We start from the raw sequence: 25,636 nt of genomic DNA, 5'->3' as shown, positions 1-25,636 counted from the left end.
GGACCACAATAGACTTGGCCAGACGTGCGGGGTAAAAGACCAACAAGGCTCAAGAACACAAGGAGCGAGATGAAAGTAAAGGAAAAAATACTTGCCATTTTTCCCTGGAGTGGAAAAAAATCCCAGCAGAGACAAAGTGAGCGAACGAGAGAATCATCCCCGGGGAGGAAAAGACGAGAGGGAAAAGAAAGGGGAAAAAAAGGCAGGGTAAAACCACAGGGGTCAAAGGTGACACAATATTTTATTCACAGAGCGAGTCCTGAATAGAAATATTGGATTCCAAACAAAAGGTTTAGGCCTTCGGATGTAAATGGAGACAATGCTGACGGAGAACACAAAGAGAGGCTTAGAATGCGGTCAGAAGTTTCTTAACTTATGATTTAGATGTGTTTTTAGCATTAGCATTTATTCTTCTGGTGATACAGTAAATCTGTGGAGCGGCAGCACTTCAGTGATGTATTTGCATTACAATCCTGCACATAGGAATGAACTGAGGGATATTAACCACAGCTCATAACCTTAACGCTCCTTTGACATTCTCCAAAGCATGCCGTGTCGACAGTTGATTATACTGTACGGTGAAATTTCTCATGACGACATGGGCTACTCCTTGTCCTCTCTGGTGGTCATGATTGGGAAATAATTGCACCCATGTGCTTTTTCTTTGATATTTGGTCACCGCTTACTAATCCAACGAAGTATCTAGTAATGATGGATAGCAGGGAGACTTGGGGAGTGACGACTGCTTATATTTTCTGCACTTTCACACGCCTTTTCACACCGATGATGACATTTCTACCAGTTTTGTGAATAACTGAATCAGCGCGGTATCTAAGACATGCAGCTACAATCCATCCAAAATGTGAATGGATTTCAGCATGAATCAATCTCACACGTTAAAACATGCAAGACAAGACCCCGCATTGACTTTATAAATGCATGACAAATAGATGTGGGAATTGGGACCAAGCTCTTCGGCTCTTAAATTGACATTTATATTCTCCCTCTGAAAAAGTGCAAAACAGGCACAAGTCTGGCTTCAGTTTCAGTTAAACCACATTGTTTGAAAATGCTCTGTGGAGATGTTTGATTCAATGTCCACAAGCAAGACAAAACTGATGACAAAGCACACAGAAGGACAAACAGAAGAGATGAAGCTACGTGCTAAGAGGGGGTCCTGTCTTTCATTAGCATTTGTTCAACAAGGTTGTAAAACTCAAAAGTGAGTCAAAAAAGAGAAAACAAGGAAAAGCACCAACTCATGTTTTGGGTGCAGACTCACAGCTTTCTCCTCTATGGCTTCACCTTTAAATAATGCAAGCGTCCTGCCCTTCCTGCTACAGCGGGTTAGTGCCAAAACCACATCTGAGGGCCATTGGAACAGGTGGGGGTTAAATACATACATACATACACACGCAGACACACACACACACACCATCTGCGACACTCTGTGTGGGCGCGGGTTGCATGCGAAGCGCTGCTTCTGAGGGCAGACGCCAGCTTGATTCAGCGTAACAGAATTGTCATTATTAATCAGAAGCCATTAAATGGAGAAAAACAGAAAACCAAAACAAAATGCTTCTGTGCCTGTGAGCCGGCAACATCACACAGGATGAAGCACGTCAGAGGCGAAGTTACATCCAAAGTCTGCTGGTAGTGTGAGCCTAAGAAGACAGGGGTTGTGAGGTAAAGCACAGGAGGAGAATACTTGCCCACAAACGCTGCAGAGAGTCCGACACACCAGGAGTGGTCAAGAGTTGAAGGAGGGCAGGAGAACAAGAGGAGGGAGGAGGGAGGAGGGAATTGGAAAAGAGAGCAGTAAAGGAAAAAGAAGCCAACAGGGTTACGCAATATTTTATTCAAATGGACATTGAATAAGAATATTGTATACAAAAAGTACAAAACACTTAGAGTTTAAAGGTGAACTATGCAGGATGTTCCTTAGGAACAATGCCGGGACTCATCCAAGAATAATCTCTCTCAATCATCACTTCTGACCCACTGGAAGTGTGTGGTGGTGTATTTATCCGCAGAGGCTCTGCCTGTACTTTCTTCTGATTTTGAGACATTTCGGGGCTGCAGCCTTGGGGCAGTGGGTGCGTAACTCCCAGCCAATCACAGCACACAGGTGAGGTCAGGACTTTACAAAAAGGTAGCAAGCAGACTGATGCTGTAATCTGTGTCATCTGTGTCAAAGGTCAGGAGGCTAAATTCTCCTGTCTGGACACAACAACAATTAGCTAATGTTGCTGTCTGTAACTCGACAGATTCATTAGTTATTATAATTACATGATTATCATGACACATAATTATTATCTACTAGTAAGTCTATTAGTGAGCTGAAGATGGCTAATCTCTCTCAAATTAAAGCCAGTAACCCAACTTTTATTTTAGCGGTTCGTTCATACACACAAACAATGCTATTAACACACTATTTGAAAGAATAGGCAGTCAGGTACATTGCTCCTGAGTCACTGCTTCATGTTGGCATATGATGCTGTGATGCTGTGGGTGGTGCACCGGGAAGGCAGGGGCGTGCACGTCTGGTGGCGTCTAAATGTTGTGTTTACAAACAGTAACCGACAATTCCTGCATAGTACACCTTTAAGTAAGTTACCAGTGGGAGATACAAGGGGTGTTTAAGGTAAATTAGGGTAAGACATACTGTGTGTGAGGGTGTGTGTGTGTGTGTGTGTGTGTGTGTGTGTGTGTGTGTGTGTGTGTGTGTGTCTGTGTGTGTGTGTGTGTGTGTGTGTGTGTGTGTGTGTGTGTGTGTGTGTGTGTGTGTGTGTGTGTAGTTATGTGTCTTAATGCCATGGAGACAAAAAAGTTATGCAGTCACATTAGGGAGACTTCCCTCCTAGTTGGGGACAAAAACTGTCTTTACTAGATTATTTAGGAGTTCAGGTTTGGTGTTAGGCTTAAGCTACAGTTGGGTTTAGAGTTGAGTTTGTTGTTGTTATGGCTACAGTTAAGTTCAGGCTCCAGCGACCGATGCAAGGCAATGCACAAAGGCTGAAATGACAAACAACTGTGTGAGTCACCGAATAAACTCAGTGACATGTGAATGAGCCCATCACTGGATTCCATGTTTTTACATCAATTACAACTGTTGTCCACTGTGCAATTTACTATTTTTACATTTAAGCATCAAGTGTTTGCCATCAGTGTGAAAACCAACTTCCAGAAAGCTGCTTTTTGTTGCTGTTCTGTTTCTACTGTCTCTGTTGGTGAGTTCATCGATAAGTCAAGATTTCAGTCAGCTGCAAAGAGACAACCAGCTTAAAGCGAAAATGTGTCCAGTTGATCTTCTGGTCTACTTTTTTCACAAAGTTGCTCATGCACTCAACTGCCAAGCCAATCATTGAGCTGGCTTTAGCTGTGTGCAGGTAAACAGACAATATGGAAAATGAAAGAGGTGGAAGGAATTGGCTGAAATGCAACCTTGGAACAGATCAGCTTTCGTCTGAGGTTGTCTGAGATTTTTTTTTAAAAATTGATCTGCATTCATCTGCAGATATCTGCATAGGGATTAGCTGAAATGTCATCTGACTCCATTCTCATGTCTCAGACTGCAAACAATGAGCGGTGGTGCACAGAGGAGCAGTTCTCAGCCCGGATATCTGGCTCCACTGGAAGCCTGAAACACTGGTCGTAGCATCCAGAGGCTAAATCATTGTGATAGCTGACGAATTGGCAAAACCCAAACACACACACAGGCTCACACACACACACAGGCTCACACACACACACACACACACACACACACACACACACACACACACACACACATAGAGTGAGGTACTTTGCTATAAATGAACTGATGAGCACTACATGTGTGAAAGGGGACACCGGAGCGACTTGTCTTGCTGTCTGGCGACCAAAACTTTGAACAGCGCCACAACTGAGGGTGTGTATGTGTGTGTGTGTGTGTATGTGTGTGTGTGTGTGTGTGTGTGTGTGTGTGTGTGTGTGTGTGTGTGTGTGTGTGTGTGTGTGTGTGTGTGTGTGTGTGTGTGTGTGTTGCCATATGAGAGGATGGCATGCAGAGGTGGTGTAGATTTTTTTTTTTTTGGGTCTATGTATATGAGCATGGGCCACTATAAGTGATGGATGGAAACCATAAGCTGGTGTTTCTCAGCCTTACAAGGAGAGCAATAATATCACTGGAGAACATGAGCAGTCATTTTCCAACTGCCGACATGTGTCTTCTGTCTGTGTACGTAATGTCAGGTAAATGTTACTAAAATGGAAAAACTAAGAAGGCACAAGAGATTGAGCTGATTTAGATGGCACTTACATTTTGCCTGGGTGATTGTGTCGCCGATGTTGGCCTGGATGTAATGCATACTGTACTCAGGAAGGACCAGGGCCAGGCTGAGGGAGGACATACAAACAGTATGAAACTTTCCATGGCAATGTTTTTCTGCCATATTAAGTTTTGTTACCTGTTATCAATTATTTTGTGATTTTACTAGTTTTTGCAAAGATTTTACTTGTGAATCCACGTTTTGTTTCACTGCATTGTTGATTGAAGTAAGCATCTCTTTGTCTTGCTCAACCAAACAATTCACATGCAAAAACGCACAATAAAAACATTTCAGTTTCCCTCTCTGCTTTTAGGAGAAAAAAAACAGAATCATAGCACCGAAGCAAATCTGTCAGTAAGTCCTGCTAAGCATTTTTTAGCAGGAGGATGAATTTTCCGAAGAGTGCACACAAGTTGTGAACACTGGGCCCTCAGGGCTTCACCTAGAACACTCTAAATTTGTGCCTGGACTCTGTCCTGAACTTAACACCACCGTCCAGCTCCAGTCCCAATGAGAACAAAATGGTTTGATGCAATTATGATGAACTGTGTAAAAGCATCTGGAGTTCCTCTATGTCTGGACTGAAGTTTGGTTAAAAGTACTTTACACACGCGATGGCGTTATCACTGCATGAGACATATTTAACATGTGATATTTACCTGTAATCTGTCCCCTTCACTGGTGCAAAGGTGTACGTCCTCTGACCTAAGTCAATGTAGCGCTTTGAGGGCAACAGTTTGGTCAGTACGCGTAACATTTTCTAAACAAATATGTTGATAACTGTCATGGACTCTAACATGCTCCCAATATAAAGTTACCTCATCTTGGGATTTCACCAGTGTAGATATTGTATAATTCCCTGTTAGACCGTCAATCATTTTTCTTCTTATCTGTTGACCAAATCATCAGAAATAAATTGATTAATTAAAAAGGGAAAACAAAAATTAGTCATGCTATATTCAGAAATCACAATGTCATCTGTTCTGATATGAGCTCATGGAGTCACAAGAGTTGGAATAATCTATTTTCCAAACCTCCACTTTGATCTCATTCTCCAGCTCTGCATCCAGGAAGTCCAGCGTAACAGGTTCATGAAACTTGGCAGTCTACATAGAAATGCATGCAATTAGACTGTGATACACACTATAATTCAGAATTAGTGGGCTTTGAGTACAAAGGAGAAGAATTAAGCAGGAGACATACGCTATTGATCTTCGGTTTCCAAAACAGCTTCAAACAGGGAACTAATTATGGACTAATTTATCCGTTAACACTGACTTTTGAGTGCTGCGATCATCTGTAACCAATCTGTGTGTGTGTAATTTACAAGAAGTGCGCACATCTCAAAGGTCAACGAGAAACATCTTGCCGTGTTTCTACAAACATCACTGCGGACCCACATAATCACGACATTTCAAAAAATAAAGAACAGAAAAGTCAGCCAACTGATACAAACACAGTCAGTGTGGCAACTCAGGCTAACGTTGCATCTGCAGCAGAGATGCTGTGCCATGTTAGTTTAAGGCTGAAATTTGATTTTCTCTGCAGGACAACGAAGTTGGTCAATGTTTTTGAAACATGCATTTTGTAACATGTCACAGTGGGTTTCTAAACCTCAGATGTAAGTGAAAGGGATTTCCAACAGGCTGCAAAAGACAAGCATCTTTATGTACTCCCAGTCTAAAACGCCTGCTGGCTATCAGGAATGTAATGTTTTCTTGTCAGTTTAACCAACATTAATGAGCAGCTAATGGATTTTAGAAAAACAGATATTTGGAGCAACAGCAGTTGTGACAGGACCGTCATTAGAAAACAAAAACATCTGGTTGCATTGATTTATAGTCTTGTGAATTGGCCTACCATTGGCTGGAGATTAGGGTGGAGCAGCACGTATCCATTGGGGTCGATGGCAAAGTAGTAGCCATTTGGTCCAAACTGCAGGAAAAAGGATATAATGAGGGAGACATCTGTGAAAGGAAGGACGGAGGAACCCAGGTACTAAATATGACACCTACTGTATAAATCGGCTGGTTTATGTTTGTGTTTATCTATGTAGCGGGTGCTCTTACAGTAAACCGAGGCGTCAGTCTCTTGATATCTTCCAGTGAGACATCGATAGCCATGACACCCAAGATGAGCTGGTTCTGAAATTTCTGAGATTTCTGGAAGAAAACCACAAGGGAACCAGAATTACTGCCTCAGAGTCGTATGCCTCCACCAACCAGTGAAGAAACGGTTTACATCCACGTCTGTCCTGACCCCTAAAGGTATTTTTGTCTTTTTTGGCAAAATGGAAGTTTTCACTACATTGACAGTGAGAAACGTGCTGTCTTCACATAGAGACTATTTTATACAACCACCTGAAGCTCAGCATCAGCAGAACCAATGAGCTTGTGGTGAACTACAATGCTTCAAATATGGATGTTGCTGCAAAGTAGCTATAAATGAAACAAAAATGTGTTTTGTGAGGTCACAGTGACCCTCAACCTTTGACCGCCAAAACCTGAACAGTTCATACTTGAGTCCAGATGGACGTTTGTGCCAAATCTGAAGAAATTCCCTCAAGGCGCGCTCGAAATATCATGTTCACAAGAATGGGATGGATGGACAGACGTACAGTATGGACAGCCAGACCAAAAAAAGCCACTGTAAGATCCACTTTATGAGTCTTGCTGTTCTTTCTGGATGAGTCAAGTCCCTCTGTGCATTCTGAATGATTTCAAGGAAATGGGGTGCAATAGAAATCTGGACAGCCTCATTCCCAAAAGCTTTACATGCCGCCATGAGTCACTGACAAAGCATTTCCAGCCTTAGCTTTCAGCCATAGCGGAGGTAACCCTGAACTTGGAGGCAGACGTGTAAGCTCATCTTGAAGCACTTAGCTACTGGATCATTTGTCTCCCTGCTCTGCAGGTTTGATCTCTTTTTGATATTTGCTTTATGACATCCCAGAATCTCTTCCTGTGGAGGCTTGTGGGAGAGCTTTGAGGGACCTCAGCGTCAACAAAGGATACATGGAAGAGCCACAAGAAAGACGGGGGATAAAAGTAAAGGATGCGACGATAATTGAGAGTATTCACGTTGCATGTTTATTTTTTTTTAGTCTGGTAAACATTATGGCGTGTCAGGAAACCACAGACTTCACGTCTCTCATGGGGTCAAAGTATCAGACAGTAAATTCAGTCAGCAAGTCAACTGCAAACTAGATGGATGCAAAAGAAGACAGAGCGGGCGAGTGAATCAAACAATCCAGGAATAAGCATGTAGACGATGAAAAAGGTCGAACCTAAAATGAGCCGTGTGCATGAAATAAATGAGAATCCAAAAGCTTGTCATTGTCTACCTTTGAGCCTGTGTTAGTTTTGTTGAAGACAGGCAGAGTTCCAGTGATCACCAGGCCAAGCTCCTGGAAGATCAAACATACAACACATTGAACAGACATGAGGTATGGAGGCAAATCAATCAGGTCAAAATAAATGTTCATGGCATGAATCCACAGAATACTTCATTGTGTGTAATTTTACTTGTGTAATTCCTCTGATTAATTAATAAAACATCATTTAGCAGCTGCGCAGCACTGACACCACATGGGCGGCATTGGAAAACCAACAGCTCCAGCTTGAAGTTAAGATGTTTCCTGTAACCAGTGGTGGAACGTAGCGAAGTGCATTTACTCAAGTACTGTTCTTAAGTACACACTTGAGGCATTTGGACCTCTACCTCTCTGTTTTGCTACTGTTTCAGTCATGCAACAAACATTTCATGGTTCTACCTTCACAATTGTTAAGACCTTTCTCCCTATTTTGTCATTTAATCAATTAATAGAGAAAATAATCAATTGATTGAATCCCTGATGAAAATAATCATTACTTACAGTTCAATACAAAACAGTTAAATGAGCTCCAACAGTAAAATCCTGCATTTTTTCTGCATACAGTACTTTTACTAACAATACTTTACGTACATGTTCCTGATTATAGTAGCATACTTTCACTTAAGTATTTTTACAGTGTGGTATTAGTACTTTTACTGAAGAAAAGGATCTGAATACTTCCTCCACCACCAGCAGTAACAAAAGGCAGAGACATCCTGGAGGTGACGAGGTCGCTACAGTCACAGTTGACAGCGTCTTATCAGTAAACGGATGACAACATCCAAACCGTTTGGCTCCGGTTTCCAGACTGCTTTCTTATCTGCACTGTCGTCTCAAAGTTAATCTTGACGGAAGCTTAAGCACCACAGAAAAATGACTGATGCCGCGTTTTTGAAATAAAGTGAATGTGTCTTTTTACAAATAACACTGGAGCAGAGTTGAAGCTGAGTTTACCAGTGTGACAAGGAGCAAATGTCGAGCATAACAGGACAAGACTTATCAGAAAATCTTCATCTGACAGAAAGCAGATTTCTTCTCATTCTTGCAGAGCCCTACATGAGACTGTGATTCCTTTCCCACACTTGACCCAAATCATCTTCTCTCTTTACATAAACTTGTGTACGAGCAGATAATGTGTCTTTTATAAAGCAAAACGTACCAGTGCGTCCAGGTAGACGTTGGTCCACTGAACCTGCTTGGCCTTTTTGTTGTCCTTAACCATAGGCCTGCCCAAAACATCCAGGTACTCCTACACAAACAGGACAGGGGCTTCAGTTTTAATTGCACAGGAGTCATTCTACCACAAGAGGGCACAATACACAACTGGTAAGTAAGCCGGGGAGCGAGCTGAAGGCAGAAACCACCCATGCAAAATAAGTGTTTGTGCCACATGAATCTGAGTTTACCTGAGTGTTGATCCTGATGGCACCTATAGATGGGATCTCATAGTAGTACCCTGAGACAACAATAGAAGTTTATTCTAACATCCACTGTGAGAACAGAAGCTTCATTTAGATGAGACGACCCCAAACTACTGCAAATCAAACAGCTCAAAAGACCAGACACAAAAGTGGAAGACATCTTATGTCTTCATTAAGATGCCATATTTATACTAATTTAGTGATCTTATGTCATCCACAAGCTTGTTTACATTTGGATCACAGGTGGACACTTTAAAGCATTCTTTGAATTAGCTCAACATCCTACAGAAGAACACAGATTGGATATGTGACCAGTTATGTGTCACATGGACACCAGACCTCGAATGCAACCTTGTACCTTTATTAGTGCAGGCCATCCACTGTATTGGTCCCTTGTCATAGTTGTGTTGACCTACTGAAAATGTAAAGATGCGCACCTGACAGGAGAAGAAAGTCAGTAAAAACACAGATATATGACGAAGAGCAAAGACAGCTGTATTTTCCCCTCTGAGCATGCTGTGTGTGCAGTCCTACCGCTTGATTGGGGTTATATTTTTTAAAGATCTCCTCTGCCTTCTCCTCTCCTCCGTCAGTGAAGAGCATGATAATCTTGTTACAGTTGGCCCTTGACACATTCATCTAAGGGATACAAAGGTGGAGTTTTTGTATTTTAACCACAATTTATGATGAAAAAAAGATGTCAGAAGCATTGAAGGCTAATGCCTCTTAATACATATGCAGTTATGCACGGGAAACATGAACCCTTGCACTGATGCAAAAACCTGCAATGTCCAAAACAACCAGAAGAGGTCGACATACGCTCACTGTTCATTAGAACACCACCAGGATGAACTTGTCAGTGTGTCCTATGTTCCATCATTATTTTCATAATTGAACAAAATTGGTAATTAAATGAACATAAATTATATCTGCTGTTAAGCAGATTTCACAGGGTTTCATCACGCCTCTGGGTTGGTCTGCACTTTTCAGGGGACGCTGTCAGAAAAAATAATTAAACACAACAGATCGACAGCGGTGTCCTCAACCTTACCATCCCTTCCTCTGTCCGCTAAACACACACACACACACACTCCTACACCCTTATGTTAGCCAAACACAGATATCACACTAATATTCCGCCACACATGCCCACACTGACACTTTACCTGAGCGAGCTGCTCGAAGGCCAGCTGGAAGCCTCCTCTGTAGTTGGTGGTACCCTTGGCAGTGATGCTCTGCACAGCATCTTTCAGCATCCTCTTGTTGCGGACGTTGGCCTGCACCAGGTTCTCAAAGCATGATGCATACGTAGCCTTGTCATTGAACTGGAGGGAAGAGGGAAGGAGGGATGATGGGAAGTGGAGGGAAGGCACTTGCACATATTTTCTGTCAAATATGTGGCCTGTTTTCCCTTCGTTACGGAGTCATGCAGTGTCCCTTAAACATATACGATGGACTTAAAATGAGGTATTTCAAGAGAGAGATTTAATGGGTTCCATTATAGATTAAATAAAGTGAAAGAATTATTCACAAATGTTATAAAGTAAATAAATCTACTTTAATAACACTTCAACTTCTTTGCTGTTGCAAAAATCTTTCATGTGTGAAATGAAATCAGGCTTAATCAAATCTGCACAGACCGAAGGGAGCTATAGGAGCAGAAGGAAGGATTGGCAGGAGAGCAGGTAGGGGTGTGAAAACGGTGGCATAAGAGGGTAAAAAAACAAAACAAAGAGCATGATTATGGAGGAATTATGCCAGAGACAGACACTACTACAACTGGTTAAATTACAATTACACAGCTCTACATTTAAAGTGTCTTCAGATTAATATTGGTGAATAGTTAATGTGGAGGAACAGATGGATGCCTATCAATTCATGCATACGCTCACACAAATATAAACCTATACACACACACACACACACACACACACACACACACACACCAACACACAGCATCTATGGAGGGCTGGGACATGGCTCATTAATACCCAACATCTGTTTTGGCCTTGACTGCAATCATGATCATGTTCAAAACACACACACGCACACACCCTTTGCAGTGCAACACAAACTGCACATACTCACCGCTGATCTGATGCACTATTTATTTTTCTTTATTAACATTTGCTTACATCTGCAGTTGGTTACATGAGTGATTTGCACCTTTAGCTCAAGATCATCTAAAAGTATAGGTGGAATTCTGAAGCTGAGAGAGAAAGACCTCACTGCGCTCCCATAAAATGTCAAATCTGGGTGACAAAATGTTAAAAAGTGCACCTGAAAGAGACTTAAACTTTGTAGTTCCTCAGTAGAATGACAAGGGCAGCTACAAAGACAAGTCATTTGGAGATGACTGACAGTGTTGTCAGCTTTAAAAGATAATCAGCACTTTGAAGTGAGTTGTCAAAGCAGTTCATGTAGTAGAGTAGAGTTAAAGTAGCCTAAATATCCCAGGTGAGGATATGTTTCATTGATACATGCAAAACACACAGTAAAGACATTAAGGTAGTTAATAATGACTATTTAAGCATAACAATATAAGCTCATAAAGAGCACAAAAATCAAAATCTATGAGCAAAGGACAAATTTTAATTCAGTTTCTATGGCACCTCTTTGCTATTTTTTCTCTATTCGCATGAGTTTATGTTTTCAGAATGCCAAAGGAACTCATGATGACTGTTTCCAACTACTCAACATGTTGGCAGACGTTTCAGGGCAAATACTGCCAAGACATTCGTCCTCTAAACAGACTCACGCCTACACACACACTAATATAAACCATGGTGAGTTAGAACTTCATCTAACTTATGAAACACATCTTAAAATATCTCAGACAAAGTAATAAAAGCTCAGCAGAGCAGCATACTGTATGTGGGCTTGTTATATATATCTATATATATGTTTGGGTATATAAAAAATAATAAAAAATATACGCATACATATTCAGGCAAGTTTACGCAGATATAGGCTGCATACTTTCCCAAAGATGTCTTAGAAAACAACTTATATTTAATTCCTGGAAAATGAAGCCATAGGTATACAACAATTATTTCATTTCAATTAACTGCTCTGTTCACAGCAGCTCAACTGAAGATACAGAAATGACTACAAAGATCATTTGGATATAAAGATTTGCAGATATGTACATGGGTGAAACATAAATATTGCTTGCAACCCAGATTCCAAAAAAAGTTGGGATGCTGTGCATAGATACACAGCATCCCAACAAACATAGATACAAACAGACGGTGATACCTTGCTAATCCTTTCTGACATATACTTAATTGAAAACAGTCCAAAGACTTCATTGATTTTTGTAAATATATGCTAATTCTGAATTTGATGGCAGCGACATGTTTCATGGTGGGACAGGAGCAACAAAAGACTGGGAAAATGCTCAAAAAACACCTGTTTGTAACATTCCACGGGTAAACAGGTTAATCCAACAGAACAGATCCAGTTGCTTTAATGTGACTATTTTACAATGAAAAGCTATAAGAGACTTTCAGAAAACCTTCAAAATGCTTCCGGAAGTTCTAGAAATTGAGCCGCCGTCAATATGGTTATTACGCTGCCTGATTTGATTACCTTCAAAAGCCCGATCACTTAGCTGATTTGAAAGCTCCAAACAAAAACGCAAACTGCTGCTTTATTAAGGAAAGTGAAAGAAAACGTAATTAATGGTTCACTGGGAGAGGAAACAGGAAAAGTCATTTACGTTCCCTCCCATTAGGAAGGACAAAGAAGAGGCAAATAAAGATAAAGGAGATTTCAGATAGAGTGCAGGCCCATCCAAGTATGTGGTGCATCCTGAGCCAAAGATACAAGTTACTGGTGAGAGATGTTTTAGAAATCTGCATCTCTGGCAACTTAAAAACTGCTAAAAAAAAAAAAAAAAAAAAAAAAAAAAAGTAAAATGGGCATTAATGGAAGGAAAGTGGAGGAGTTAGCAGCTAGATACCCACATATATGCTGAAGGTGTACAAATGAGAAAACACTGGTGGCTCATACCCAATTTGCACATACAAAAACATGTAAATGTTAAGTTTGTGATGTGACATTTGGTTAAAAAAAAAACAAAACCTGAAGCTTTTATATGTGGAATCCATAAGAGTATTAAATGAAATTAGAAGAGTCAGATGAACAGATCGCTAGCAGTAAGCTAGCTTAGCTCAGTACAAAGACTAAAAACAAGCAAAAACAGGCTCTGTCCTACCCTGACCTCTTAAATTTGTGTGTCATATCTTTTCTGTTTAAACCATTAAACAAAGTGTGAAAACAAATTCTATGGAGGGCTGTTTGTTAGAGCTAAACTAAGCTAACTGGCTGCTAGCCGTAGCCTTCTATTTAACAGACAGACATGAGAGTGGTATTGTGTCTTCTAGCTCCTGGCAGGAATGTGAGTAAGCATTTTTCCTAAAATTTGAAGCAACTGCTTTAATCCTTTCTTTTTCAAGGCGAGGGAAACTGTCACTGTTTGAACAAATCAATTTCATCCAGAAAGTCCTTCATTTATGGGCAGTGGGCTTCCCCTGTCTTGTTTTCAGTGATCGGCTACTTCAGCCATCTTTTTAACAGCTATGGCGGCCTTTTAAAGGTGGGTTGAGTCGTTCTAACCTAGTACAATTTTGTCAAATTCAGCAAATATCTCCTCACAGTCCGCTAGCTGTCTGTTCTGTGCGTACATTGAGAAACAAATCCTATGTTTGCACACAACGCTGGCTCTGTAGATGGGAAACTTGTCCTCTCTCCATGTTAGCTGCACGTCCGGGTGTTCAGTTCAAATATCAACAATCTTTATCCAGAATGACTCACTCCACCTTTAATTCGGTTACTTAGAAGGAAGGTCATTTTACTTCTTGTGTAATCTAATCTCTCAGAGAAAGGACAAACGTTATTTACTAAGAGGCTGAAGCAGAGGCATTTTGGCAACAAGAGTCGCCTCTTTTTCATTACTTTCAATATGTTTGAAACTTCTTCTACAATCAGATAAAAAGAGTGAAAGAACTTCTGTTACATCAATATAAACAAAGAAACCAAAAGGACAACTTGGCAGTGGTTAATTCTCCTCACTTTGCTTTACCGGAGAACCAAAACATGTGCTTTTTCGAAAGCTAACAACATAAGCTAACGTACACAAGCTACGTGACGGACGGCAGCAGTTGGGTGGTTGCCTAGCAACAGCACAAAGAGGTGCATTTTAGCAGTGCTTTTAGTGGCTAAAAATCAAGCTAGAGTGGTGCTCTTCACATTTCAGCACTGCAAATCATGTCCAGTGTGATTGCCTCCAACGTGTCTTCTCAAGTACTCACAAATTTCTCCAGTGGAGGGAAATAATGACTGTAACCAGCTAAAATTGTGTGATTTTTCGTTCCACAACTAATATTGCTAGGAAGCATGAATCTGCCTCATGCAACCTGCTGTGGAGCTTTAAGTGATGATGGATGAATATTTCCTTGATCCACACATCAGTAAATCCTTTGATGCCACAGATTCGTACAGAATTTCAATTAGGCAAACAAGGGCTTTTCCATTACATGCTGCTAGTGCAAAGTGTGGGTTATAAATAAAGCACACATTCATTTGTCAACCTTATCTGATGGCATTTCAGAGTTTGCTCAAGCTGTGTCATCTGTTTGCTCTATTAGGCACAAATACATGGATTGAGCCCTAATGCTCTTGAGACATGTCTCTCATACACACCTCTTTATAACCAGGCATGCAAACTCGCACAAACATATTGTACATATACATACATATGCGCGTAAAGATATTTTGAGTTAGACAAATGTGCACATAAGCATTCATGCATCCACACACATACACAGCCACAATAAAGATTCATCCATGTGCAGTACATTAAGTCACTCAAAAGGTCATTGCCATATTTAATCCAATGACTCAAAACTCAGAAGTGAAGCTACTCAAATGTCCACATTAACATTCAGCAATGTGTGCGTCTGCAAATTCAATGAATATACAGCATCCTAAGAACTTTCTGGACAAAAAAACAACATACTTCGTAACTTGAAGTGATGGAAAGTTGAGTAATTCAGAGTGAAGTAAATATTAGTATGAGTAGTGTCAATACTCACATAGACCACGTTCACGTAGTCATCATCTGAGAGGGTCTCCAGCATCTTGCTGACGGACGTTCGGATGAGTTTGAGGGTGAGACCAGAAACGCTGCCACTCCTGCAGTTTGGAGCAAAGATGGTCTTTGTTTGACAACGTAAATCAATAAAATAGAAATAATTCGACATTAACATGTAGGAATGAACCTCATGCACGAATGGCACAAAGCTCTTGAACAGCACCTCTGCCTACTTGCACCACTTGAGCTCTCTTTCCTCATGTAAAATAATCTGTGTAATTCAGCTGACTTTCTGAAAATTTATGCTCCTCTCCTTTGCTGTTGCCACCACAGCCCAACAAGAAAACAGATAAATTGATGAACAAACCTAAAAAGGAGAATTAGGAATTAGAATTTGGTTGACTGAATTCTTGAAGTATGGCCAAAAATCCAAAATCTAATCAGTTCATCCTTGAGTTTAAGACAACTGGACCTTTTTGCCTGATCAGAGCATTACAGAAGGGGTCAATTCACAATGACAGCCTTCAGCCTGTAGAGCAAAAAATCCACAGGAAGCAGAGATATCAGAAGTTCCTTCCATTAATAAGCAGGCTGGACATAGTATTATTTATCACATGCCATCACCATGTTCTATATTGTACTGCTCTTCTAAAACGACATAACCTGCACCGATGGATCTATAAATAGACATTTCACTGGGTTCCTGCAGGTAAAAGAATAGAAAAGGACAGACTGGAAAAATGAGGAGTAGGGTTCTTTCAATGTTCTTTCCACCAAAGCTTTTAATGTCTAATAAGCCTCATCAATCCTCTGTGTGCCAATTACCAGAGCTGTGTTAAAAGCTGCAAGTGGACAAATTTAGTTTTTCATTTATCATAGTGTGATGCCAGCTAAGCCTGGTGCTGTGCCAAGAGTGCCATTTCTCATTAAACTCCACCTGAGTTAGGAAAATTCAGACAAATCACATTGACGCTGAACACACCACACTCACAATCACATGTTCTCGCATGCAGCACATTTCTTGCGCTGTAGTTCCACCGGTTGTGGTAAAGAAATCGGCAGAAAACTGGTGAGTCATCAGCAATCATACGGGAAAAATATACAGAGAAATAAAAATGCTGTGAGAAAGGCATAGGGCTGGTGTTATTCAATATGGTCAAGCTTATGAGCAGTTTCCTAAAACAACTGGGAACTGTGGTGTTTAACCAAAATTACTCAAACAGGAGGAAAAGGTGTATTTGTTGGGGACTATATACAGCTGTGAATAGTACAGTAGAGTATTTACAACCCCCATAGACGGTGTATGTGGGATTGACTTGGCTTTGGACATGCTTGTTAATATTTAATATCAATTCCTTGTTGGTTTGGCTCTTTTATGAGGATTGCATTGACAATAATAAAAAGACAGAAACTGCCAGCCTCACCTTATAAGCTTATTTCCCATAGCTCCCCTTTTTCCATACAAAAAACAATATAACGCTACTTATTAGGAAATAAACTATAAACCTGTGGGTACATATTTATGTGAATTGCTGGTAGACTTGCACTTCAGGTTATCCTAAACTGGAAAGGGGATTGGCCTCAGTAAATGCAGAGAATAAAGTTTCTTTCCTTGGTTTTGAAAAGTGAAATCAGAAAACATCCAAATTGTGTGTTTCTTGATCTGCAGTTCTACAATCTGATCAAACTTCTGTCATGACAGATATTTCTCCCGCATCCTCTCTGAATATCTTAGCTTAAACTATAACTTTTAGGGCATAAATCACAGGAAGTAACAACTGAACTGTAAATGATGAAGTTGCCAAATACACTGACTGCTTTTTTGTTCGTCAGTGTCACACGAGTGGCGCGGCAGCCGCGAGCACGGCGTGGCGGCGCCCAGCAGGGTGAGGCCAGTCAGGGAGCTAGCACCGGGGCCTTTTGGCGCGCAAAAGAAAATTAAATCTGACTGTAAGAGATGAATCATAAGGTCGTCACTCACGCATCCACCAGGATCAGCATGTCCTTGGGTGACGCTGCCCCCTGAATGTACCTGGTGAGTAATAGCAGACACACAGACAGAGGTCATGGATATTGAGCACATAAAGAGATGTGCATGCGCACAGAAGAGGAAACACAGAGAGAGATCATTATAATGCAGAAATGCTTTTACTAATTTGTAAGGAAACTCCATTAACACACACACACACTTCAGCACACATAAGACTGTATATTTTACTCGTTCATCACTCTCTCTGAGCAAACACACAAATATCGCTCTCTATCATTTGCATTTGAAATCAGTCACACCTTTGTATTCTTTAATTAGACCTCTTTAATAAACAAACAGTTATTCGTCTTTGTTCAGACTTTGAGTGCTCAGTAGCCAAAGGGTGCTTCTGAGGCTAATGAAATTTAATAACACAGTTAAAAGAGAACTGGTGGCTTCCGGCCAGATTTGAATAATTTTTAGAAGACTAATGAAGCTTTTGTATTGGTACCCTTTGATCTGCAGTGGCTTAATCATCATAGTGCTCTGATGTGTTTGTTTGAGTGGGTTTGACTTGGGTCCTGGATTTGATTGTTAAACGGTGTGTGTGTGTGTGTACAGGTGCTCTTAAGTGTAACAACATGCAAATACAGTTTTTGCAAATGAACGTTTAATATGACGATTAGACAGGCAGATTGAGTGTCTGCCCTCGACAAACACTGGACACTGAGATGATTAGAAACACAGAAAGAACACTGCCCATCCCATAAGGACTGCCGACACTCACCACGGTCGCCGTCGCACGTCATAGAGGTCGATCTTATTGGCTGAATTGCTCGAGTTCATCCAAGGAGATGCTGCGGTTTGGCAGGAAGAGAAAAATGGGAAAAGAAAAGCAGGTTTACTTCACATTTGGCTTGGGTTCAAGTTACTTGAATATGTCAGTGGCCAAATTCTCTGTCTTATACCTTTATTCTTATATCTTAATATTTTCTCTTAAAAAGATTGGCTGGACATTTTTGGGAAATATGCAAATATGTTTTCCTGCCAAAAATCACATGAGAAGATGAACACCACTCTAATTTCTGTGTGTATTCAGTCTATCTGCTAAGCTAAGCTAACTGCCTCCTAGGGCAAGCTTGAGTATTGAGTGCTAGTATACAGTTATGAGAGTGTTACTCTATTCCCAAAATGTCAAACTACTCCTTTGATGCAATCTCATGACTTTTGCGGTGATGAAGACAAGGTTTTCAAACAGATTATGAGAGATGAAGTGGTCATGAGCGTATTCACATACATGTTCAAAAAGCTCAAAGTCACAAGAAAGAGTTGTGACTGACAGCACGCAGCGTTAAGAAAACTTTGCATGCATCTGCCTGCAACATGATGAAATGGCCCTTAGGTGGCAATTTTTGTTCCCTTGACTGACCACAAGAAGGTCAGTGGGCTGTGGAGTAACCCCATTGGCCAATGTGCTGCTCACCTGGGTAATACCGAGCCAATCCAGTGGCAGAGCCAAACACCTGCCAGAGGAGTGACGGATCTTCCTCTTTGTTTTTCCGGAAAACCTCCTCCAAGGCCTCTGTCCAATTTAGCTCATTCAAAATGATGGTAGCTGGCACGCACACACACACACACACACACACACACACACACACAAACAGAAAGAGAGAGAGAGAGAGAAAAAGATTAAATGAGTCATATTTGTATAGAAGTACAACATCATAAAAATCACACAAGCACAAAATGTCAAGGATTTTCAAAAACCATTAACTCTGAAAAAGCAATTCTGAGGAAGGAAAAAATATATATGCTTGAAAGTCCAAGACACACACACACACACACACACACACACACACACACACACACACACACACACACACACACACACACACACACAGAGATTTGCCAGTATCAGGCAAGTGACATTGACGGCTGAGAGAAAGCCTCCTCACAGATATTGAAACTGACGTCAATCTGCTGTGATGAGATATTTCCATTTCTTTCACTTTTTCGCTCCCAGAACACACACTCAAAAAACACACACACCAAAATGTGCAGCACTGCAAAGTGAGCAAAAGAGAGGCGAAAGGGAGGAGAGGAGAGAGGGAGGCAAAAACAGAATGATTCAATTTGATATTTCTGGAGTAAGACACAATCATGGTGCAGGTAGTCAGAGGACAGACATACAGTAAACGTTTTGTTTACCTGTTTGTCTGCAGGAGCTCTTACTGGCTTAATTCTCCAACAATCTAGTTTGATCGAAAAAGGCAGCTCTCCGCCTGGGAGAGTGGGCTGCATGTCAAAGTGATGCTGTGCATGACTCATACTTGCGTGTGTGTGTGTGTGTGTGTGTGTGTGTGTGTGTGTGTGTGTGTGTGTGTGTGTGTGTGTGCAGATGCCCCCATCAATTTGTGTGTGTGCTTTTGTGATAGCAACTGGATTAAAGGAACAACAGAGAACAAAGAAAAAGAAACAACCAGGGCGAGTCAGGAGGTCAGACAGACAGACAGCTGGAAGATGTGTGGTTAAAAGTGAGTCACAGAGTTAGCGTGAAGCACCTGTAGACCTGCTCATAACTCAGTTAGAGAATTACATTGACAACTCAGCAGGAAGAGGTGCTAGAGAGAGACGCATGGCAGAGCGAGAGAGAAGAAATCTGATTAAACTCTTAGCATGTGACTAATGCCAGAAACCTTATTAGTTTGTAGTCGTACCTGAGTCAAATGAGAACACACAGACGTCAAATCCATACTGTTAGAGTCAGTGTTGCTCAGATTTTGACTCATAATTATCAAATTATCTCTTGAGCATCAGCGGGTGATTGTAAACCCATGATGCTTCAGGTAAACCTACAGGCTAAAAAAAAAACATAATAGCAGCTCTGTGTGGCTGCTAATATTACACCATTTCCAACATTATCCAGCTCGGCTCCTCCCGACTGCAGGCGGCTAACATTTTTTGCATTTTTCATGAACAACAACTTTTGGTACTCCATAAAAGCTCTGCGTGGTTTCTTGGTTTGATCGATTTAAGCGACTGTAAACAACGCAAAACATAGGCATTTTGAGTGTGTGTTAATAGAGCTTCATGTGCAGAAAATCACCTCCTGCCCTCCATCTGCGCCACAAGAGACTGATGTGACATCATAGGCAAACAACCTATTTACGTCACCTGAAGCATGATGGGAACTTTAGTGCACAACTCAAAACTTAATTATCACAATGGGAAATGCTTTAGTTTCAGTACATTTTGTGTGATTGCTAAAGCAGAGACATGGTTCTTCTACTCCTGTGAGATGTTTCTCACATTTTCTGCTTTCCATTTACATGAATAAGGGTAGATACCCTCAATTAAACAGCAACACAAAATGCTACACAAACTGAAGAAGGGTTAGAATTAGAGTGCACTCGCTTTAGCTACGTGTCCATAATGAAGCGGCAGCTGAGTGTGCAGTATTTCCTATGTGCAGAAAACCTTCACAGTTAAGCAAAAAGCCCAACAATTTCAAATTGTGTGAAATTTCAATGTTTATAATACCACTGACATATAATGCCATAAAATCACATTTCTGCAAACTAAACAAACACAAAATGGGTTTAAAACTTTTTGGGCCTGTTTGGATAAAAGTACCACCAAGAAAAACTTAGTGTACTGTTTTAACAAAGTAAATAAGCAACGCCCGGCCATAAAGTCTAGAAAAATAGCTCTCGCCCTCCCACTTGTGCCTTGTTTTCTCTGCTCACCATCCTCTAGCTCTCACGCTCCCTCTGGCTCCTCACTCCTTCCCCACCTCACAGCCCCCCCTCCTTTACAGAGGCTCTATTTCCAAGCTTTGTAGGATAAAGAGGGAGTTTAGGCCTGGCCTTAAATGGCTCCCTCTGGTATTGTAGAGGAAAAAGTGTCCCAGTGATAAGTGGTGACAATTTGTTCAGGCCTGATCTCTCTGCTCCCCGAGGATGGCTCTTAATGGATTAGTCCTACCGGTTTCTGTGACATCAGTAACAAGAAGTCTCAGAATAACAAGGCCTCATACAAGAAGCACTGGTATTTTCCCCCCATACTGAACAGTGGACTAACAAGGAAAAGCGCACTCAGTATTTCATTCGTCCACCAGCTGCCACTGCAGGAAGCCATTGTAGTGACCAACTCATTGTTGAGGAAGAGACACAAAATAAATGACCGACACAAACTCACTGCGTCTCTTTTTTATGTGTTTCATGCGTGTAAAATTGATGAGCCCATTATAGCCTCCCAAAGGAATCAGACACACATCACACACCCCCAAATGGGCAGGTCAGGCACCACTGGTGAGCCCTGAGTAACTACATCAAAGGTGTGGCATGGCAGCGTCCTCTAATCCACTGAAAGAAATCACAGTTTCAGTGTAAACACATCCATCTCTGTGTTGATGTGTTGCTTGCTCGAGGTCACCATGATGAGGGGAAGAAATGAGAAGTATCAGTGCAGGAACGCTCTGGTCAGCTCTGTTTGTTCATCACGGCCTGAGGGACTTTTGGCAGGTGGGGCGTGTTCGTTTGTGTGTCCACATACTTAGAGCAATAAACATGGATATTACCAGTGCTGCCAATAAAATGTGGATTTCAGTAAAAGTGTTTTTCTTCAGGGTTTGGGGGAAAAAAAACTAAATAACAAAGCAATGGCCATGATTTTTTGAAGGTTCTACAAAAGCAGCGAGAATCTGTTTTCACTCTGAGGAGATATGAGAGATGACACAACATAATGAGTGAACAGAGAAAAAAAGGAGGTGAAATGAAGGAGAGACGTGAGGAAGCCACCAGCAGAGGTTTGTCTTTAAAAGGTACTTTCATTCAACTTGTGTTGTGTGGTACATGCATGTATATATTACCTTATGGGGTACAGGTAAAAGTGAATTACATGTGGGCTCGTCATGAGTGAAATTCTAAGACATAAAAGTGTCGCTGTATTTGTATTTTCACCATCCTGGACAGTGACAAACATACAGAGCTTAAGTTCTGAATCCAAGCTACCAAACTTGCTAAGTGAGCTTGAATGATGATCTATACTTATGTCAGGTAGCCAACTTTTTAGCCAATGGACAATAAGTTCACATAGTTAATTAAAATATATTTGTACTATCAACTCATGTCTCATAACTGTCCTCAAACGTTTCCTCTTAGGTGAATGGTTTATATTTCGACGGAGAGGGTTAAATAAATAACTAAATTATAAGGTACAACAGTTTCCCTCATTTTTGACTTTCTGTAAGACTCTGGCTGGACTTATGCATTTGAGGGTTGTAAGTGGTCATCCTTTAAAACAACTCAGACAGACTGAAGTATAATTGTTTCAGATGATAATAAATTCAGCAAGGATGCCCAGCCATGCCAGCCTCATAAATCACACTATTCAAATGTCACATGGTTAACAAGTGAAGACGAGTGAGATAAGAAAAAAAGATGAATGATTCATGGGGTGAGAAGACATGGGAACTGAATATGGAAAAGAAGATACTAAATATTCCCTGTGAGGCATGTAGATGCTTTCAAAAACAAATCAAACAGGATTCTGGCAGTGACTGATGAGGGTGACGGCGGTGGGATGAGGAGTGGGAGAGGAGGGAAGGCTGCACAGTGCCATGCCAAGTGATGCCCTGTGGTGTTCCCTGTCGTCAGCTAGCTGGTGGCTGAAACTGCCTGTGCATTTGAAAGTAATTACATGGTGGGGACTGAAGTGATGAGAACCTACAATCATTGTATCAGAAGGGGCCCTATCCTCGATGATAATTCACCACTCACTGCTAATGGTGACGTGAGCCCCAAAGCATCCTCGTGCAGGCATCCACAAAGCACTGACATCCACTTTAGCTTCTCGCACACACACACACTCACATATAACGTCTCCTTCCACCAACACACAGATTTTTTTTGTTTTGACGGTCAGGAAAGAGACCATATTTAAAGTCTGCATCGCAAACCACCTTAAAATCCCTCCATAATACAAATTCTCACCATTCATCTGCCAAATAAATTTGCCTTGCTAATTAATGCTGCAATTTGCACTTAAAAGCCAAAAAACAGAAAGGCAGTAAATTTGGATGAGATGTTGGATGGAGAGATGTGGGCAACAAGAGCACTAAATGCTGCAGAGAGAGCTGGAGGTGACAGGACTTCATAAGAGTTCAGTGAACTTCAGCTGCACACCACGCTGTTTAGTACGCCATTTTCAGCCATTTTTGAACAACAGTCATGATGCTGAAATCGTAAACATGGTGGGGAATAATAATGATGTGATCCCTGCCTTTACAAACCCACGAGGAGCTGCAGAGTTAAAGACGACAGAAAAGTAGGAAACGCGAAAACAGGGGCAGTGGATTGCATTTCAATCCCAGTGCCAATGGATGGTGATGTGTGGAGACCATGTGACAAATAGGTGATCATTCTGTCATGCCACAGGAGTAAATTCTGAGCGTAGCTATAATGAGCATGTGTGAAAACCACCCCAGGTGATATGAAAATATAGAGACACACTCATCGCAATATGGACACCAGCACTCACACGTACTTGACCACCATAATTATTTCTGTAGCGTGACAAAGGTGTTGAGGTCATGAGGGTGAGAAAAGCCCTTTTGGTAATGTCCACTGCCTTGAGATCAAGAGCAATTACTCATCACCCCCCCCCCCCCCCATCACCCCCCCCACACACACACACACACTTATGACTGTCTTTTTTTGAGTGACAGGAGCCTTTTTACGCCACTTGGATCAGGACGTTGCAAAGTTGACATTGGCTACCAATACTGGGAAAGAATCCAACAATACAGTATGTGACGTTGCAGAAATGTCCTTCATTACTTACTAACAAGTTTTATAGATGAGTAAAATATGATTTCTCTGGGAACTTTCTGGCATGGAGGGGAATCCAAATGCGAATCCCAATCACCTGATTAGAACATCCTGGGAAGGTGTCCAACTTGTCGCAAGGACGCAGGTCGCAGACATAATGACAGTGAGAGGGAAGAACAGGGAAGGAGGGACTCAGGGAGAGAGATGGAGATGAAGATACTTCAGAGTTTGGCAGCTAGCTCCGTAAACCAAATAGGACGCGTATCAAGTGGCACAAGAGTGCAAAAAGGAAAAAAAATCAATTTATACGCTGTGAGCTTTGCCACAGGGGCCGTGACTTCGACACGCTCACATACGCAGTGTCACAGTATCTCAGCACGTCACAGTGTGTGTGTGTCTCGAGGTGACAGGTGCCACACAGCGTTGATGCAAACGGGCATCAGACGAGCCTCCAATCTCCTGCCAAGGCCGCGACGCTCTCCCCTCATCTCCTCTCATCGCATCCACGCCAATCTGCCTAATGAGCAAGAAGACACGCATACGTAGGCATGGGATCCATACACAGTACAGTAGGTGCATGCGAAGTGACACACACACACATGACGGCTCTCACACTGCAAGTGTTTCTTCCTCTCTCTGTCTCTCTCTCAAACACAGCCACACACACACAGATTAAACTCTGATTCATCTCCAATGTGCATGCACGCACACACATAAACACGATAATGAATCCCAGTCTGACCACCCACACTGGATCAGCAGGGAGAATAGATTCCAATCAGCAGCACTAATGCGGGGGAGAAAGACAGTTTGTCGCCACACACCCCACTATTAATATGCTTAATAAAGTGGAGCGAGGGCTGAGGGGTGGGTGGAGGGACAGGGAAGAGCTGTATAAGAAGGAAGGGACAAAGAGAGCGAGGCGGCAAGGAGGCATGAAAAAAAGCATAATGACATAAGTAGGGAAGGAGGCACGGTTAAGGGGCCAAAAAGCAAACCAAAGACAAGGAAAACAGGGGTGGGGGTCTGCAGAGAAAGTCTACAGCAATTTAAGAAGAAGAGGTGGATGACACATCTCTCCTTCAGCGTCAGTACAAGGCACAAGGACGCCGGCATTGTCTGAACAAAGTCCCCTAATCAAGTTTCCAGTCTTTCCTCCACACAAGACAGAACACCAGGGCGTGTCCAAGCGTGTGTGTCTCCCTCTACACACACACACACACGCACACACACACACACACACACACACACACACACACACTGGAATACACGTTGCCATGGCAACGATGACAGTGCTGGCCAGCTGGGGTGGCATCAATGTGGCAGTCCATCCTTGGATAAAGAGGGTGAGAGGGGGGGGGGGGGGGGAGCACCATCACCAGGCTAGCTTGGCTACTTTGTTACAACAAGAGCTCCACCCAGACCCCACCCTCCTGCACCAGTCTGCGAGCTGAAGAAGATCAAACACCCTGCCCACGGGCCTTTCAGAGACGATGGTCTTAAACAAAGCATGCACTAACAAAAGATGGAGGAGAATAATTAAGAAAGACAGAGAAAGATAGATCACATATAGTTGCATAAAAAGAGCAAAAGACAGAATGATGAATCACACAAGGAACAACCCCCTCCTCCAACA

The 25,636-nt window shown here is 41.8% G+C and overlaps 1 protein-coding gene across 2 annotated transcripts in view; it reads right to left on the bottom strand.

The window, feature by feature from the left end:
- LOC139350314 (voltage-dependent calcium channel subunit alpha-2/delta-1-like) overlaps window positions 1–25,636 on the bottom strand; it is an 88,831-nt gene that overhangs the window by 19,172 nt on the left and 44,023 nt on the right. For both annotated transcript variants that reach the window (XM_070991568.1, XM_070991569.1), the window contains exons 7-22: window positions 18,654–18,785; window positions 17,958–18,027; window positions 17,183–17,233; window positions 15,203–15,302; window positions 10,271–10,429; window positions 9,639–9,743; window positions 9,463–9,541; window positions 9,090–9,139; window positions 8,843–8,932; window positions 7,654–7,716; window positions 6,380–6,472; window positions 6,171–6,245; window positions 5,345–5,416; window positions 5,129–5,200; window positions 4,970–5,031; window positions 4,301–4,377 (exon numbers count right to left, since the gene is read on the bottom strand). In XM_070991568.1, coding sequence (XP_070847669.1) covers window positions 4,301–4,377; window positions 4,970–5,031; window positions 5,129–5,200; window positions 5,345–5,416; window positions 6,171–6,245; window positions 6,380–6,472; window positions 7,654–7,716; window positions 8,843–8,932; window positions 9,090–9,139; window positions 9,463–9,541; window positions 9,639–9,743; window positions 10,271–10,429; window positions 15,203–15,302; window positions 17,183–17,233; window positions 17,958–18,027; window positions 18,654–18,785 — 1,350 coding nt within the window. The remainder of the gene's footprint in view (window positions 1–4,300; window positions 4,378–4,969; window positions 5,032–5,128; window positions 5,201–5,344; window positions 5,417–6,170; window positions 6,246–6,379; window positions 6,473–7,653; window positions 7,717–8,842; window positions 8,933–9,089; window positions 9,140–9,462; window positions 9,542–9,638; window positions 9,744–10,270; window positions 10,430–15,202; window positions 15,303–17,182; window positions 17,234–17,957; window positions 18,028–18,653; window positions 18,786–25,636) is intronic.

This window comes from Chaetodon trifascialis, chromosome 22, assembly GCF_039877785.1.
Source record: "Chaetodon trifascialis isolate fChaTrf1 chromosome 22, fChaTrf1.hap1, whole genome shotgun sequence".
Classification (NCBI taxonomy): domain Eukaryota; kingdom Metazoa; phylum Chordata; class Actinopteri; order Chaetodontiformes; family Chaetodontidae; genus Chaetodon; species Chaetodon trifascialis.
Note: the sequence above shows the minus strand (reverse complement) of the source record. Positions and strands in the feature narration are given on the sequence as shown.